The sequence below is a fragment of the Mytilus trossulus genome, chromosome 14 (genome assembly GCF_036588685.1).
Source record: "Mytilus trossulus isolate FHL-02 chromosome 14, PNRI_Mtr1.1.1.hap1, whole genome shotgun sequence".
Lineage (NCBI taxonomy): Eukaryota > Metazoa > Mollusca > Bivalvia > Mytilida > Mytilidae > Mytilus > Mytilus trossulus.
Window position 1 is genome coordinate 61,875,479 of NC_086386.1, and position 20,243 is coordinate 61,895,721.

General features: G+C 30.7%; 1 protein-coding gene across 1 annotated transcript; it reads left to right on the forward strand.

Annotated features, from left to right (window-relative positions):
• The first annotated feature begins 4,942 nt into the window (after positions 1-4,942).
• On the forward strand, positions 4,943-19,845 carry LOC134696337 (uncharacterized). The gene is made up of 4 exons (XM_063558064.1): positions 4,943-5,034; positions 18,159-18,282; positions 18,577-18,647; positions 19,478-19,845. The coding sequence occupies exons 1-4, from the start codon at positions 4,962-4,964 to the stop codon at positions 19,657-19,659; spliced, it is 450 nt and encodes a 149-aa protein (XP_063414134.1). The 5' UTR covers positions 4,943-4,961; the 3' UTR covers positions 19,660-19,845.
• Positions 19,846-20,243: the final 398 nt, after the last annotated feature.

Genomic DNA, 20,243 nt, shown 5'->3' on the forward strand with positions numbered 1-20,243 from the left:
CTTTTAACCATAAACAAGCTTGGTATAATTAAGAATAGTTTGAGAAGTTATTAAAATTTTGCAAACTTTAACAACAGAGTGAATGTTTCCTGGCAGAATAACTAAGTCCATGTATTAGTAAAATACGGAAACAATTGATGTTTTTTTTACTAAATTTACTTTTGAATACTATCTTATGATCATAAACTAGCTTCTGTCTAAGTTTGGTAGAAATCCCGGATAGTTTAAGAAAGTTATAAAAATTTCAAAAATTTGACCACAGAGTGAATATTTGTAGACGCCGCCACGGCGACGACGACGACGATGACGGAATGTAAATGTAGGATCGCTATGTCTCGCTTTTTCGACAAAAGTCGAAGGCTCGACAAAAAAGAGTAGTTCATCAAACCTGACAATGATACATAAATTATTAAAATAAAAAGAATCCATTTTAGGGGGAGAGGTATCAGATACATCTCGCATTCAATTTTGTTGAATTGGTAATTGGAAAATTGGAAGCTATTCTAATAGATAGTTTTGTTTTAATAGATAGATAATTCATTTAAAACATATCCAGTTGCCCATTACAAATACTAATATATTTTGCAAAAACATGGCACAAATGAAAGTAACATTGGACTTTTTCAGCATTTAATTAAATTTCGACATTATTCGTTTTTTTGTGTGCATTTAAAATTGGTGCCTTATTATTTTAAGCCGTCATTTCCGTAGTCAAGAATTCAATGTGTTTTTAAGATAAAGATTTACATAATCTTTTTTAGGAACATGTTCATATAAATACTATCCTTGCTCAGGATATGAATGGTGTTGTCCTGATAGTTATGACTGCAGCGGTACTTCAAAGTGCTACAAAACAGTTTATTATTATTCGTCAGAACCTGGTAGCTCATCAAATGTAGGGTTAGTAATTTTTCAGTTCTATTTTAACGTAAAATAAAGAAAACTCCGTTTCTTTCTAGGAACGATGTATGCTTAAAAAAGAATATGTGGTATATTTGCCAATGATACAACTCTCCACAAGAGCCCAAATGACACAGACATTAATAACTATAGATCACCGCACGGCCTTCAACAATGAACAAAGCCAATACAGCATAGTCAGCTATAAAAGGCTCTGAAATAACAAATATAAAACATTCTAACGAGAAAACTAACGGCCTAATTTAACAAAAAATGAAACAAGTATGTAAAACATCAACAATCGACAACCACTAAATTACAGGCTCCTGACTTGGAACAGGCACATACATACAAAATGTGGCAGACTTAAACATGTTAGCGGGATCCCAACCCTCCCCCTAACCTAGGACAGTGCTAGTTTCTTTTAATATTGTATACTGTTAGTGTAAATAATATGGATTGTACGACACAGTACAATACCGGTAGTTTTACGGACACTTTTATGAATAGAGTCATCTTGTTACCTTGGTCTATAAATATAATTTATATGAAAAGTGTTCATACAAATTATATTTATAAAAAAGCTAAAAATATCCCAAAATGCTGAAATTATATAAAGTGTCTATAGTTCTATATACTGCAACCATACACTGTTTCCACGTACACAACTCTTGTGGGTTTGCTTAGCAGTTATAAAGCTGAAGGCTTTTTAACTGTCTTAATCGTACTATCTAGAAGATACCAATTCTCTCTTCACGATCAGAAAATGCTTTAGTCTTAACGTCAATACTTCTATTAACATTGGTTTTAGCAAATTAAGACAATGCGGTGCATTATTTAAGATAGTCTAAGGAACTGTCTGAGAGATGTCTAATAATGTTAAATGAAGCTAACTTAAACTTGTACTAGGACAACACATTCATTCAATTAATAGAAATTCAATTAATTAAATTATAATACATTTCAGTATTTATGTTAAGGCTGTCAGTTATGAATTTTAAAAAGACTATAGTTTTAACGTTATACTTATACATTCATTTAATATTATCAATCTAATTAAAAATAGTTCTCCGCACTTGCTCCTCATTTTCGCATTGTTTTCTCGAGCGATATTTAAACATTCGAACAAAAATTAGAAGCAAATTTAAGGCAACAATAGTATGATGCTGTTCGAAATTCATAAATCGATTGAAAAACAAATCCAGGTTTTAAACTAAATCTGAGGGAAACACATCAAATATAAGAGGAGAACTACGACACAACAGACACATAACACTAAAATGTAACACACACAGTGCGGAGACCTAGTTTTGCGAAAAGATTGCATCGTTATATCCATACTAAAATGATAAACAAATTTCATACAACAAATCGAAATATTTATATCTGCACAAAAGTGTATTCTTCTAAGGGAGCAACCAATTAACTTTAATAATGTGGGGGTCATGTTTTTTATTTGACAATTTCGTTTCTAGTATAAAAATATTTTTAAAAGTTTTTGGACGCTTCTAATCAAATTATTTTTTTCATAATTTAACTCATCAGAGTAATTTTTTTCCATCAAATTATGGAACCATTTTTTTTGTTGCTGGAAAAAGCCGTATCCCCTTCCCCTTTCTAGCTCACTTGTTCCAATTGCTTATAAGCTTTTCTCATCTCTTAGCGTCCGTCATCTGTTTACCTTTACACACATCTTCTCCTATGAAACTACTGGGCCAAAATCAACCAAACTTGGCAGCAATCATCATTGGGATTTCTTGTGTTCATTGACCCGGCCAGACTTCCAAAATGAACGCCATGGCTAAAAAAAGAACATAGGGGTATAATGTAGATTGTAATTTATATCTCTCAAACAACAGCATTTAGAGTAAATTTGACAAGGTTCAACATATATCTGCCCTGATATTTCCAGACTTATCAGACAATCCGTTGTTGGGTTGCTGCCCCGGAATTTAGGATCGCTATGTCTCGCTTTTTCTACAAAAGTCAAAGGCTCGACAAAAATAGTATAATGGCAATAAAAAACAGTAGTAGAAGTAGAAGATTATAATTATTTATTTATCTATCTATTTATCTATTGATTGATTGATTTTCACCATTATGCATACTCATTTATTAGACGTTTATTTATAGACCAATTATTGGATACTGCATAGGAGGACTAGTTGGTCTCGTTTTCCTAGCTGCTTTTTGTGTGGCCTGTTGTGCAAAGTGTACATGTGGTGAGTTATACTTATTGATTACCAAGTTTATATTAGACCAGCAAACATCAATTTATCTTGACTTTTTCAAACTATCAAAGGAGTAGGGGCAATATATAGATACTAATAGAAGATGTAATATGAATTTCATCAAAAGACCAAAGAAAAAATTGAGAATATTACACATCCAAATCACTATACGATTTTTCTTTTCAGAAAGACCAGGACAAATTGAAGCAATGGACATACAGACTGGTGGTCAGAATAGAGCAGCAACGACAATCCGATATTAAAAAAAAACTGTATCAAGATGAAAATTCTACTTTTTCTCATTTACACTTATTAAGGGCTTGTATTAACAAGATCACCCGTCCAACGTCTTAACAAAAGTAGACATCACGGTTTGGCGTCGCTTGTATTTATTTGCTACAAAATTGATTTTCATTTGAAATGTTTAAATTTTTATTACACTGGTTTCTATTACAATTATTACAGTTTTAACATTGATTGTGTGCTCTCTAAATATGTAATTCTAAAACTAATTCATAACTCCCTGTTTGTGTTTGTTTGTTTTAATACATATAATTTCTAGTGTTTTACTGAAGGTTTGTTTTGGCATTTTTAGGACCGAACTCTTTAATTTATCAAGCATGTTCAAGTTGCTAATAAATAGACTAATGAAATTAATAATATATTTGTAAAAAGTGTAAAAAGGTATCGGAAACTAAGACCACAAAAGGAACAACATATATTTTTATGTTACTTGTATTTCACAACAACGTACATACATATAGAAATGTAAAAAAGAAGATGTGGTATGATTGCCAATTAGACAAATTTTCACAAGAGACCAAATGAAACAGAAATTTAAAGCTATAAGTCACCGTACGGTATTCAAATATGAGCAAATCCCATACCGCATAGTCAGCTTTAAATATGCCCATCATAATGCGTGCTGATATACATACATGTAACATACAAGAAAAGTAAAGATTCTGAAACTTCTTCAACAAGAATTAGGATTTGCACTTATTGTCTTGTCTTATCATGACAACTGTTTAAACATAAAATGTACTACTGTTCATTGGTAAAAATTATGAAGAAGATAAAAGACGACATATCCAACCATGAATCATGTAAATACACTTGTTACACAAACCACTCATCTTTTTGTAAGATATTTACTATTCATATTATTTGATAATTTGTCTTATTTACGTACTGTTCGTAGATATTATGTTTCATAGAGACATAACTAGGGAATGTTATCAGTATAACTACAAATGGATAACGGTGAAATTTAATTTGAAGGAAGATCCAATCGGGGCATTTACATGTTGAAAATATTCCACACAGCCTTATGTGTTTATCTTTGAAGAATATGGTAATGCATATTAACTTTTTATTCTGGATGTATTTTTTTACTAACCTGTATAGTACACATGGCACAATTCAATTTCCCATGGGATCTCACTTTATGGCTATGAATTCGAAGGGATTTCCTATTTACAAAAGTGCAACCTATAACTTTACTGATGAATTAACTGAGAAGTTCCTAGTAATAGATAAGTAGTTACATAACGTACATTTAATATTGTGTATTTGAGTTGGGCACTAGAATTTAAATGTGAATGCATGTTTGTTTTGGCATACGTCTTATAGATCTCTAGATTAATGACCATTTGATAAATGTATTTATTAACATTTTTGCGTTTGAAGATAAGATAAAACAGTAAGATTTATTATCTGCAATATGTACATATACATTTTGTATAAAAACTATAATACCCCACCACGACATAAAATTACATTGCTCAAATCTTTCTAGTTTCAATCAAGTTGTGGTAAATACGAGAATAAATGGAGTACAATTTAAGATTACTTAATTTGATATTACTGCTTTTTATTTGTGATTTGACAGTTTTTATTCAAGGTAAGTAGTATAAAACAATATAAATTAATTATTTAGTGTTATTTTGATGATATTTTGTAAACTGAAACAGTGTACATCATATTTCGTTCACGAGGTAAAAAGAGAGGAAGGCAGTATGATTACCATCCTTGTGATATATGCCGACCTCGGTGCATGATTGTATCCATTGCAACTCAAAAGCATTGATAGGTATCTAGTTTAGGCTGTTTAAACAATATTTTTATTCAAATTATACCTGTTGCCCAATCCGATTCAATTTATTTAATAAATTGAATCGGATTTGGCAACAGGTATAGCCTATGTAAGCCCACTCCACAAAACAAGGTACAATATATCACATTCAAACAAAGCAACACATACACAAACATAATGACAAAACAGAATTATTTTTTCAAAAATTTCTCTTAGCTGACTGTAATGATGTTTCAAATAGTTTAACTCAGATCAAAAGTTTGACTATTTTAAAAATGCTTATAACAAGAACTCAAAAAATAAGAAAAAAGAAATTCTGATTTTTTTTTTAATATTCTAGGTAATAAACATGATAAACTCCAACATTGATTTAGAGGTCTCACATTACATTAAATGGTCTGCAGTCAGCTATTTAAAACAATAAATTTTATAACTAATTTTTAGAACAACATGTTTGATATCATTGTTACTTATTTTTACTAAATTGTTGCACCTGAAGAAAAACGACAGCGAGAAATAACCATATTGATACATTAAAGAATTATAATAATATAAACAGAATTTAGAATGTTAATACAAATGTAATAAGAAGAATAAAAAAAATAGATTTAAGAAATTAAAGATATACAAATTGAATATATGAATGATATAGAAATAAAGTTGCATTTATTAGTTTTTTAGCTTTAATAATAGAAATTTCAATGTACTGTCGTTTGATTTTTAACTTTTGTTTCAATTTTAATTATTTTTCAGCTGGTTCGGGTCTAGAAGCTTAACTATGATATAAAATACAGACATACAAAGTAAAAGTTAATTTGGTTTTGGACTATAAAATACATTTCATTATACAAATCTCTCTGATTTTTTATGTATTCATGAACAGCCTTAACTATCTGCACATTGTCTTCAATACTCAAAGATTGATCACCAAATAGTATCAACTTTAAATCAATATCAACTCCATAAACAGACAGTTTATTAAGGAGTGTGATCCTGTTAAAAGTGTATGATAGACAATCAAAAAAATAATGTTGATTGTCTTCACATTTATATAAACATTAAGGACAGGAAGGTTCTTCTGTCAAAAATTCATGAAACAAGTGAGAATTTAAATTTCGTAATTGGCAATGAATAATATCAAATTTTCTTATGCCTGAACAAAAATATTTAGGAGGAATCTCTGTTTTATATATTTTATCAAGTACAGATTTGAACTGGTTAATCGACAAAGCATTTTTAGCATTAGTATCAAATTCATTCCAGAGTTTAACAACAGATGGTATGAAACTTCTATAATATGAAACTGTTCTGCACCTTGGGATGGTATAATTCTGAGAATCTCTCCTAAGATTGTAATCATTCGGTGTGAGAAGACAAGGTTCTAATAAATCTATCAAAGAACTTGGAGAAAATCCATTTTTTATTTTATAAAATGTAGTAAGTTTATGCTTCTTCCTTCTGTCTGATAATTTTTCAAGACCTATTTCGGTGTATAATTTTTTAAGAGAATTTGTACGTAGGAGAGCAGTAATAATACGAGCAGCTTCAATTTTAACACTTTCTTATAAGTTAGACTCTTGTAAAGTACAATTATCCCATATAATGATTGCATATTCTAGAATACGGCGAATAAGTGCTGTATAAATTGTAATAAGTACATTTCGATACAAACTGTATTTTGCTTGTCTTAATAAATGTAATCTAGAACATGCTTTTTATAAATTGCATTTATATGAAATTTCCAATATGCTGTGACCATGAATGAAAGCGTCGAATGGTTTCTGGTGTAATAATCATTTCGTGTAAATAAAGGCAACAATAGTTTACTGCTTTTCAAAAGTCATAAATCGATTGAGAAAAAACAACTCCGGGTTTCAAACTTAAACCGATGGAAACACATCAGCTATAAGAGGAAAACAACGGAACAACAAAAACTCTGAAGTGCAATAAAATCAGACGCCACCATACGATTATATTTGAAATAAAAATAAATGGCAAAGGTATCTTTAATATGGATTTTTTATTTTTTATCACTGTTTTTTTTTCTTCATATAATGACCTAAACATATACATGATATAAGTATTTGAAAAGTTTAAAATCAAAAGTAAGAATGGAACACATAAAAAAGTAGAATAATCTTTGATGTCAGATTGATATTTCGTGATCGCGGTTGCTCAATCCGTGATAAAGGTTTCCAATTCGTGATCTCGGAGAAATATTTTTTTATCCTGAATTCCAACTCTTGATCTCTTATTCGTAATTTGTGATTTCGGAGTAATAATCCATGATTTCGAATCCTTGATCTCGCATTAATGTAGCAATAACATGAATAAACAGATAGCATTTGAAGCTGAAATTGGGTCTTTAAGTGCAGGAACATGGACAGGCATTTTGAGATGGGTATTGCCATTTTAACATTAATACCCAAACATGTATACATATCTAGAATCCTATTTCTAAGCAGATTCCAAAACACTTTCAAAACAGGGTAAAACTAAATTATATAGGTTCAGTATCAATTGAACATATGGTGTTAGTTTTCTTATTTTTTCTTCAAAAATGGCTGTGAGATCCCCCATAATAGGCTTACAAATATATTTGAACTAGAATGTCAATGATTATCAGACATACATTGTTTCAACACTGATATATAGCCTTTAAAAAAAAAAAAAAAAGTACGTGTCTTTCGTCTCATTTTCCCGCAAATTACGTTTCAAAATTTCGTGCCAAATTCAAATCTTTCCAAAGCTGTCAAGAAATGCTGATATAATTTTAGAGTCACTACTGGAATGGACATGAATATGAACCCGACAGTAACACTTCCTTTGAACAAAACATGGTTCAATCTCTTCTCTGGAATCCTACCTTTCCATTCAAACCACTTTCATAGCAACAATTTTCAATATACTTAATATTTACATAATTTTAACTTTGGTTTGTCTTTTATTAAAAAAATCCCCCGCGGCCAAAAGGAAAACTAATTATCCTAACTGTGTATTGCTACCTAATCATCCGTGATCACGACTTATGTCCTCATTTTAAAATCCCTGACTTCGAATTCGTAATCAGTGAGCTAATATTCGTTATCAATGAGCTCGGAGTCGTAATCCATGATATCAATTTTCAACCTGTGATCTCGCAGTAATAATTAATGATCTTGAATTGATCATTATCAAAGTTTCCCAATCAGGTCACTACGGCCTTCATGTAGACCCTTATGTTAGTAGAAAGTAGAATCGTCTAATATATGATGTTTTTATTTTTGTAACGTGGAAATGGGTATGCTGATGCATCATTGGAAAGTGATTTATGATATTTTAAAATCAGGTCTCTGAACTTGACTATGGTCCTTACCTCATGATTATAAATCAATGTCATTGATCTCCCAAACATTATTTGACCTTTGTTTTTTTTTATGGCTGAACGCTAAACGTTTTAAAATTAATTGTCCAAATACGGTGTCCAAATACTGTGTTTAACAGCAGATACTGAAATGCATGTACAGAGGTAAGAAACGTCCAACTATTTGGAAGGCTATTTTTAATATGATTAAATGTCCTTTTAAAGGAATTTATTGGTTTTGTAAACTCGACCAATTCAATCACAAACAAATAAATGTACGAGGGATAACATGTTTTTGAGTAGCTTGGTCGAGTGTATTCACCAATAAATTCATTAACAAGACGTTTAATCCTTATAATTCTTTTAAATTGGCGATAAGGAATTTTTTTCACACTAGTGACCTGTATCACAAGTATAATGTTCAAACGAATGTTTTCTGTTAAATATTATTTAATAAAACGGGTAACGAAAAATGAAAAAAATATTTTTATCATCGAGTCTTCTTATTGAATTTTGTTTACATTGTTTACAAAAAGTAGTTCGGCCAATGTCGTTTATCGAAAAAAAAAACCCATCAATTTCCACTACCGGAAGTCATCTTGACGAATGATAGAAACGTACAAATACACTGGATGATAAGGGTAAAAGCTACTCTGTTTGAAAAAAAAAAAATCAAGCTTTTAAAAAGACTTGTAGATTGAAAGATATAAAAAAAAACGGAAATAAGAGACCAAAATTAAAAGAATAACCCAGTACTTAATTGGGTAGGTTTTTATTTTACATAACGAGTTTCCAATTATCAACAAACATGACGTATGATCAAGATTCAAACACCAAATCAAATATTGAGTATCCGAGATTAAGAATTATAATCTGAAAATAGAATCCTATCTGACCATTGTTGACGGATTATTTATCGAAAAATTACCAATTGGAAACCGAAATTTATTCTGTAACAATGGATTTGTAATCCAAGAGCACGGACTACAAATCCGATTTTTTTTTGTACGTGTCTTTTATGGCTTCCGTATGTAAGTCTACTTTTTCCGATGATTTTGTCGTCTGCAGAAAATATTGAGCAGTTTATTTCTCCCACAAATTGTACCGATCGAAAGCTTGATTTTATTCCTTTTCGTTGACTTGGTACCAGGATGTCCAACCACAGTGTAGGTAACTTGTCGGGAAGACATAAACTTCGGATTCAAAAGTCGGTTATATAAAAATAGTCTACTTGATTGCCGCCATTACGTAAAAATAATAAAACTAAGTTTTAAGTGATTTGGTATATTATTGGTTTTTTACCTTTCTACATTCCAGTGCAAGTTTGTTTACATTTTCTTTCATCCAGGTTTTTCCTCGCACTTGCGCGCGCTGTGTGCATTGTTGTCGAAGTTCTAACACGATGTCCCATGGTTAAGGCCACTGCACTGTACACAGGCATTCGTCTTTGATTTTTATAACAAACCCGTATGCCCAGTTTAATATCCTAGTAATACATGGTACCTAACTTATATATTTCACTGAGAAATGTCATCTGATCGCGAATTTCCGTTTTATTTTAATTCTACGGTAACCGTTGTTTCTGACACATTCTTAGAAGTGTCTAAAAAGGATACAGTAGTCATTACTGTGTTATAACCTTAATCACTATAAAACATACATATATATAAACAAATAAAAACAAAATAGCATAAAGACAAAGCACACCAGCCAAAACGAAAAACAAAAATACACAAATGTAATATAGCACAGTAGGACAATGACAGGACCTTAAAGTAAGAACGTATGTATTAAAACACATACAAGTTATATGTTGTATATACAGTAATTTTAAATACATGTATGGTTTGAATTAAAATCGATTCAATGTTAGATTCATCTGCCAACATATAAGTTATGTCATGCTTTTTAAAATACAATATCATGATGAGTCACAGGGCTACTTTCTACAGATTGTGCAAAGTTGTTTGAATTGGTAGAGATTTAATATACTGTATACACATATGGGGTTAAAATTTCGTGGTTTTGTATCCAAAAGTAAATTCGTGGGGATTGATTTTCCTGGTTTTTTAGTTTAGAAAACAATTATTGAAATGTCACTTAATATAGCTGACAATAATCAATAAAACTGATCTGAACTTTGATGTTTGGGAAAATCAATAATTGCATTTCACAGTAACAGTGAGCACTAATCAAGTGTTGTATTATCTGCACAACCTAATTGGCTTTTACACACACCTTTGATGTTTTATCCAAGGACAATGATTGTGTGTTATAAATATTTTACCACTTGAGGGTATTACAGACACATTAGACCGTAAAATGACATTAATTGACATTTCTTGATCATTATCAATTACTGTACAAACAAAGGATTAGGATTATCATCTGACTTAAGGAAAACCTTTGAATATTGATGTCTAATCAAATAACCTATTTATTTCATTGTATGCATTTATTTTCATTAATTATATAATGCAATAATATTTTTCTCAGATCATAAAATTATGTAAATCTACAGTTAAAATTTCGTTGGGGTTTAAATTTCGTGGATAATTCTTATCTAAAAAATAAACGAAATAAAATCCCCAACGAAAATTTCTGTTTTTACAGTACATGTAGGATAACAAAAATCTAAACGTTCTAATTTTAAGATCAAATATCGAAAGATACATTTGTAGCTGTCGATGCTATTTAAAAATCTGTGCAAATATTGGGTTATCTGGGCGTTTTTCAATAAAAACGTACTTTCTTGTCCCAACCACTTTAAAAAAAAATGTGTTTAATCTGTGCAAGTAATTTTTTGTACAGTCCGTACATTGAATTAGATTTAACATTTTTAAGCATAGAAACAGTTTATGTTTCAGAAGGATTGATAATATATTGATTCCTGAATGGTCCAAAACGACCAAAATGGCATGTCCCTAGATTGCCTGTTCAACATTCATACTCTAAACTATCGTAAAATATGTAGAAATAAAGGTTATTTTTTCTTTATATAAGTTCTTTAATAATTCAAAATTAAGTTTAGAGCCAACATGTTTTAATAAACAGATTTTAACAGAGGATTTCAGAAGGTGTGTCCCTGACAAAATGTCTACTACGAAACGAAGTCATTAAAATTTGTTAATAAACAGTTTTATGAAATCAATGTAATTTTTGTTTGCAAGAGATATAAACATTAGGGTCTTACAAAAGAAGTGATGCTTTTATAAGGGCAATTAAATTGTTGGTAAGAAAAATTGAGCACATCAAATGGACCAGAGTGATACCGTATTTTTGTTAATGTCCACTACGAAACGGGTCAATTATCCTTCAAAATTGCAAAAATATGTATGTTTAGAAGCAGTTTCGTAGGGGACAAAAGTCCCCTACGAAACAGTGCACAAATTATGAAAATAATATCATTTTAAAGAGTATTTAAGATTGCACTTTTTGTCTACAAACAGGTCTATAATAGAGGTATTCAAAATAACTCTTGAAATTAAATTTTAGACAAGTTGATTTTCCATTTTTTTAGGTTACGCTTTTATTGAAAAACGCCCATCTAAGTTATCTGTCTTTACCATGTTTAAATGACTAAGTTAAGAAAAACATTATAAAATCTGTATTCGTAATAAAACAATTATAGAATAAACATATGTACCTTATTGACTGAAATATGCCAATCTGAAGTTACTGTTTTTTAAGGGTCAATATTTGTAATCGACAAGGATAGAAAACGGTGTAAAAACACACATTTCAAATGCAAACCAATTAATTGGGAAAACAAATTAATGATGCAGAAATTCCTTTTTACACGCACCTGATCTTTTATTATTATCTTGGTTTGGGTAAAATCTGATTTGCACATCTCCCGCCTTGTAAATGAAAAAAATTGTCTGAAAAACAGTACTGATTTGTTATGAACGTTTGGTATTTGTCTTTGTTAGATGTTGTTTTGCTTTGTAATTATCATCTGATTAGTTAAGCTTTTTCAACAAATGTGTGTACTATTACACCGCTGTTTTATTATTTTAACACCGCAACGATCTGTATGTGCGTGATTCAAGTTAGGAACCTGAAATACAGTTTGTTGCTTTTTATCATATTGCTTTTTCATTAATTATTTTGTACATAATTAGGTTATTAAAATTCTCGTTTGAATTGTATTTCATTTCCTCATTTTGAGGGATTTTTATAGATGACTATGCGGTATCTGTTTTTGGTTACACTGTTTATTTATATAAAGAAAACTTAGTTATTCATTGCATTATTGAAAAGGTTTGATAACTTTTTACACCACTGGGTCGATACCACTGCTGGTGGACGTTTCGTCCCCGAGGATATCACCAGCCCAGTAGTCAACACTTCGGTGTTGACATGAATATCAATAATGTGGTCATTTTTATATATTTCCTGTTTACCAAACTTTGAAATTTTCGAAAAATATTACCTTAGCCGTATTTGGCACAAATTTTTGGAATTTTGGATCCTCAATGCTCTTCAACTTTGTACTTGTTTGGCTTTATAAATATTTTGATATGAGCGTCACTGATGAGTCTTATGTAGACGAAACGCGCGTCTGGCGTACTAAATTATAATCCTGGAACCTTTGATAACTATTTACACCACTGGGTCGATGCCACTGCTGGTGGACGTTTCGTCCCCGAGGGTATCACCAGCCCAGTAGTCAACACTTCGGTGTTGACATGAATATCAATAATGTGGTCATTTTTATAAATTTCCTGTTAACCAAACTTTGAAATTTTCGAAAAACTAAGGATTTTCTTATTCCAGGCATAGATTACCTTAGCCGTATTTTGCACAACTTTTTGGAATTTTGGATCCTCAATGCTCTTCAACTTTGTACTTGTTTGGCTTTATAAATATTTTGATATGAGCGTCACTGGTGAGTCTTATGTAGACGAAACGCGCGTCTGGCGTACTGAATTATAATCCTGGTACCTTTGATAACTATTTATACCACTGGGTCGATGCCACTGCTGGTGGACGTTTCGTCCCCGAGGGTATCACCAGCCCAGTAGTCAACAATTCGGTGTTGACATGAATATCAATAATGTGGTCATTTTTATAAATTTCCTGTTAACCAAACTTTGAAATTTTCGAAAAACTAAGGATTTTCTTATTCCAGGCATAGATTACCTTAGCCGTATTTGGCACAACAATTTTGGAATTTTGGATCCTCAATGCTCTTCAACTTTGTACTTGTTTGGCTTTATAAATATTTTGATATGAGCGTCACTGATGAGTCTTATGTAGACGAAACGCGCGTCTGGCGTACTAAATTATAATCTTGGTACCTTTGATAACTATTTTAACAAATATCCAATATTTGTGCTTTTAGTATTAAATTTTAAAACAAGCCATTTTAATACAAAATCTATACTAGACATATAGGGAAATTTTCATTTTTAACTTGTAGCAAGAAAACATGTAAGTGACACCATTTTTTTCCCCCTTAGAATATATTATAAAAGCTATCTTTTCATATTTGATTAAAAAAAATCTGTCTTATAGATTTCTTTTTATGCACAAAAATGTATTTTTTCATGAACGATCTAAGCAAATTTTGGCAATTTTAAATGACTTGTACCTTGAAAAATAGCGCGATGACCCATACTTTTAATCATTTTTTTGAAAAAAGCAAAGTACATGTAAAATCTTCATATCGGAAAAATATAAGAAAATGCTGTCATATTTATCTATACCCCTGAACTACCTTAAATTTCAAAGGACATTTGACATTTCATGAAAAATGACCATCATGTACATGATGTATGTTTTTATAACTGGTTTGTATATGATTTTATAAATGAACTTGAAGGTATCTGAAAAGATGTTATTTGCAGGGAAATTTTTATTATCTGATGTTTTATTTTGATTGTGTTCCTTACCAAATCTGATTATACATTTATATACTGGCATGAAAATACGGATTTTTTGTGTTATTAAATTTGCTGTTACAAAATGTTAAAAGATTATTATAAATTAAGGAATGTATCTCCCTCATGCAAAGCTCTGATTCCTTTCACGGATTTGGCTATATTTTTTGGAACTTTTGGATTATAGCTCTGCATCTTTTATATAAGCTTTTGATTTTTACATATTTTGGCCACGAGCATCACTGAAGAGACATTATTTGTCGAAATGCGCATCTGGTGCAGAAAAATTGGTACCGTTAATGTTATTACTACCACTGGGTCGATGCCTCTGCTGGTGGACTGTTAGATACCGAGGGTATCACTAGCCCAGTAGCCAGTACTCCGGTACTGGCATGAAAATACGGATTTTTTGTGTTATTAAATTTGCTGTTACAAAATGTTAAAAATTATTTTAAATTAAGGAATGTATCTCCCTCATGCAAAGCTCTGATTCCTTTCACGGATTTGGCTATACTTTTTGGAAATTTTGGATTATAGCTCTGCATCTTTTATATAAGCTTTGAATTTTACATATTTTGGCCACGAGCATCACTGAAGAGACATTATTTGTCGAAATGCGCAACTGGTGCAGAAAAATTGGTACCGTTAATGTTATTATATATATTTTTTAAAAGAGTATCAGCAAGAATCTCATACTGAAAGCATGACAGTATCAACAAAATGGAGAGGCTGTGTTTTTTTTACTATTGAGTATTTACATAAAACATTTAATATTTTTTTTCTATAAAAATATGAAGGTATGAATATCCCCCAAAATGCTTTTAATTATATTATTTGTTTTAACTAAATATTATTTCAAAACTTAATTTTGCATACAACTACTTCGTAGTTTTTATAAATGTAGTACTAGTAATGTCTAAAGGAAAATACTGCTAAAGTAGCTCATAGAAATTGAACAATGAAAAACGCAGAAAGTTTAGTAATTATTATTACATGACATTAAACTTAACTTGAGTTCAAGTTTTTGCTGGTCAGAGTTATTTAATGAGAAAAGTCACACGGTACAATGGTTAAGTTTAAAAGTATATGTCGAATGTGTTTGTTTTGAATGGATGGGCTGTTACACTATTTATACACATACTACATCAAGTATTTCATACATAAAAACATATAAGTAAAGACCTAATGAGTAACTTCTTTATGTATTGGTCCAAAATCATGATATTCATGAGTTCGTATATATCATACATTAACATATATCAATTGTTGAATTTTTAAGAATTATCATCTGAAGATTTATTGAGGTCAACCTGACAATAGCTGTAATTTTTTTTTGTCATTTTGCACTCTTGTTAAGATATGTCTCATTAGCTAAGGGAACCACATCTTCTTTTTTTCTAAACCTTATAAGTCAAAATTGTCGCAAAAGTCTGGCAACTCTTTGTAGGAGTTATTGTCCTTAAAGTAAATTTTGACCAATTTAAACATTTTTTGCAAGAAACTATTAGAATTATTCGTACTGCATTGTATCAAATTCAAGCAAAAGTGCCAGATAATCGAAACAGGCCTCTCGTATCCTCCAAATTTTATTTGTAAACGTTATCAAAATTACATGGATGGTGCAAACAATTACATTTCAATTTACATTTACTTACTATTTCCAACACTCTAACATTATGTTATAACATACAACCTATTATTAATTTAAAATCGTGTTATGCTTTTACAATTTGGTTGATAAAAAATAGAATTCTGTGTTTGTTGAAGTACTTGTAATTACTTACAGTAGAAGACGTTACTAAGTTGAAAAACTTGTGTCTAATCTATTTATCATTTTTGAACAATATAATATGTTTAAACTAAACTACAGTAGAAAACATATAAACAACATTATTTATTACTATAAATATTACCAGTATGAAAATACCTACTCTGTCATGATGTTACCCGCTAGAAAATATTTGTCTACTTATGACTTAAGATTTAATTCAAAAGACATTTCACAGAAGGAGTAAATTTGGATATAGAAAATTAAAAAAACAAATATGGTTAAACTTACATTTTTAATTATCATCCTGTGTGATCTAACCGTATTCATTATCGGTAGGTACATTTTTGTATTATAACAAAAAATGGCTTTAAATCAATTTCCTGCAGTGGTTGTTTATTGCACGCCAATTTATTTTCGAGTTTGTTACCGAAGTTTACCGGATCGTGAGATTTATAAACAATGAAAACCGAGCACGTGGAGAGCGTGACAGATAATTGAATAGATAGAGTCATGATATTTGTTTACATTTTTTCCATGCGTTCCCTTATCCGCATTTGCATATTTCTTTATTTTAAATAGTAATATTAAACGTTTACTATTATATTGATATTGAATAACTCCCGCAGTTATAAAGCGGTATTCAATTCTGTAATAGTTATCACACGAGGACGCGGTGTGTCAGTGAAACATCATCTCAATGTCCGGAGGCCAGAGGGTGATCGTACACTGATACACCAATTCCGAAATCCCAATAGTTCTATATTAAATTAAACAAAAACATTTAAAATCTAGTTTAGAATGACACATAATCGTTATAATATAGTTCATAGTTCTAACATGGTATTTTTCATAAAAGACCCCTTATCAGCCCTAGGTCATGGGCTGATAAGGGATCTGATATGGAAAATGACATGATATGTTCTTTTTTATCATATACTTCAGCAGAAGACATACAGACACAAACTTATTTTAAAACTTCGAAAAAATGCATTTGTTATAATATGTGTTTTGTATTTTTAAATAGAATATTCTTCTCATTCCAAATAATTGTTTTATCCAAACTTCTTATGTTTTACACAAATAAAACCCGTCCCATTGAGGTGTTTGCTTCTGGGATTTGCCGAATGACGTCGAAAAGAAATTTGATAACGTTACGGAATAGCATGTGATAATAACCGGAAGCAGTTGATGTAAAACGGAACAGTTGATATAAACCGGAAGTGGTTGATAACACGAGTCATATCACACGGCTAAAACAATTCTTCAAATTTAATGAATAAATATATGTACAAACTAGTGTTATAGTCGGATACAGTTATACCATTTATTTCTATAAGTATATGATAAACCCTTTTATGAGCCCCGAACACAGTGTTTAAATATATTAGATTTTAATTGAGAATTTGGATCCAGTCGTCATAGATGCCTTATCTACAATAAAACTTACAATAATTCATTCGGAAAAGACTAACTTTCAAAATTTATGTGAATAAAATCCAGTGTCAATGCTGGGATTCAAAACTCAAGACCTTAAGTATATCATCCCACGACTCAAACCATTATACCAGGAAGACTGGATACAAACTCACTGTTAATTTTACATACTTAAACAGTATTTCCGGGGCTCATTAAAGGTATATACTATATAATGATTTTAAGGTATATATTAAGGATTTGTGGCGTTCTAACTTATCTAGAACAGCTGGAATATAAAACAGTTATCTCATTCAGACTTGGTGTGTCAGTGAAAGATCTCACTCTGGCCTCAAGCCATAGAGATGATATTTCTCTGACACACCACGTTATCATGGGATAACTCTTTCTTATGAAACCGATAAATAAAACGAAGAGCATTCCATTATCAATAAATAAAATTAGATATACGTTTCATAGTTATAGTATAACAGTACATAATGTTTGTTTCATCTTTAAGGAGGGTGTCACTCTGGTTACTATCACTGTTCGGGTTATACATGGTGCTGTCCTTATGGCTATTCCTGCACTGGATACTCAAGGTGCCCTAAAAGTCATCATTCTTCGGGGTCGTCAAATGTTGGGTAAGTTATTATTCGGAAAAATATTAAAAACGTAAAAAGAAAAAAAGAGAAATCCAGTTAGGATTAGTTAAGTAAATGTTGTGTTATTGAGAGGAGAACTACACAAAATACAGTTTTCTTTTACTTTTAAAGGGGAATTAGCTACGAAGTAGACACACACATACTATGCTCAGTTTCAAACATTCATTTAGCAGAATATAGAAGTAACAACATCGTTGAGAGCGAACATTTCAAATTACATTGTACTGGATTTTACGAATGTTTCAATATACCATTGATTTTTAATTATTGTAGTGCTATAGTTGGAGGCTGCATGGGTGGTTTAGTTAACCTCTTTATCCTGATATGTTGCATAGTCAAATGTAGTTAGTCATATCTTCTTTTTATATATCCAAAGTCATGTGTCAAATAATAAAGAAATATCATTAACCTAGTATATCATGTATATACTTCTATCTTGTTATCAACACAAATTGAGTTTTCGTGTGTTAATGAAAAGTGAATAACATTACCTGTGAAATATAATAGTTATTTCAAATATTTGTTTCGTACATTATACAAAAGTTTTTTTGAAGTGTCACAGTTGTAACCTCACGGCACGATGTTGTGTTAGGTAAAAAATGGTGTCAGTTAATAAAATTAGAAAAAATCAAAGGAAAATCTCAAAAACGTATTTAAGTAATTAACTGTAAAGAAACAACAAAACATGGAAAACAATATCATATAGACATTCGAATCTTGGCTTAGGACATATACAGACAGCATATGCCTGGTTTCCATATTTCTAAGTCATGTTAGTGTATAATCTTCCTTTAACATCAGACAGCTATGTTATAAGACTGTTTCAGAACACACACTACAATTCAGGTGAACAAGTATTTGACACTTCAGATAGTTTTTGAGTTACAGTTTTGACCAAACAAGTCTATATATATCATTAAATATTCACGGTTCACGTGACGTAGGTGTTCGGGTTTAAGAGTCAAATCGATCGTGCAGCTTACATCCTATATATCGATTTGCTTGGCCAATAAATGTTTTAACACATTACGTCAACAACATTAATATGTAAATTAAAAAAAAAAATATTATATGAAAATTAGCTGCGAGAATACAACAACTTATAGTAAAATAATCAATGGAATCGAGAACTTTTAACATCAAAATATAAGTTACTGTACGTATTCTATTTCAGAAAATTTAGGACAGGTAAAATCAATGAATACACATTCAGGTCGTCAAAATAGAATCGCAACACTTGAGAACCGACAACAAAATGGTAGTGACAGATTCGGTACAAGACATCCCATTCCTATTCAACCATCACTTCCGGCCTCATTCGAACCAGGTCACCCACCACCTTCTTATCATATATAGGACCTATTCTCTATGATATCCAAACGTATTGATGAACTTATGTATTTTAACAGTGTTTTAGTTACGAAATTGTAGAACCTTATCATTGTTTTGGTACGGAAGCCATAAAGAGACACATAAACAATAAATTAATCCATGATCTCGGATTTACAATCTGGGATCTCCAATTTGAAATCCATAATTTTGGATTAAAAGTCTGTGTACTATGTTTTCCAATCTGTGATCTAGAATTCCCAATATGTCATCAGAAATAATAACTTAAATCACTCATTAGTAAGTAAAGTTTTTTTTTTTATATAATCAGTTTTCAACTAACAAAAACATGACACGTGATAAAGTTTAATGTTTGTTGATAGTTCAAAACGGATGAGACAACAAACAAAAAATCCACAGTACTTTTCTTATTTATTCATGTAATGCCAATACATAATTTGCCCACAAACCGCTCCCTTTCTTTTCATTATTTTAGAATATATAGATTAACCAGATTTTTTTTTAATCTTACAAAATCTTCGTTCTTTTTCGTATATTTTGTACTAGGTGCCAAATGCTAAATATATTAAAAATATAAAAAGGTATTTCCC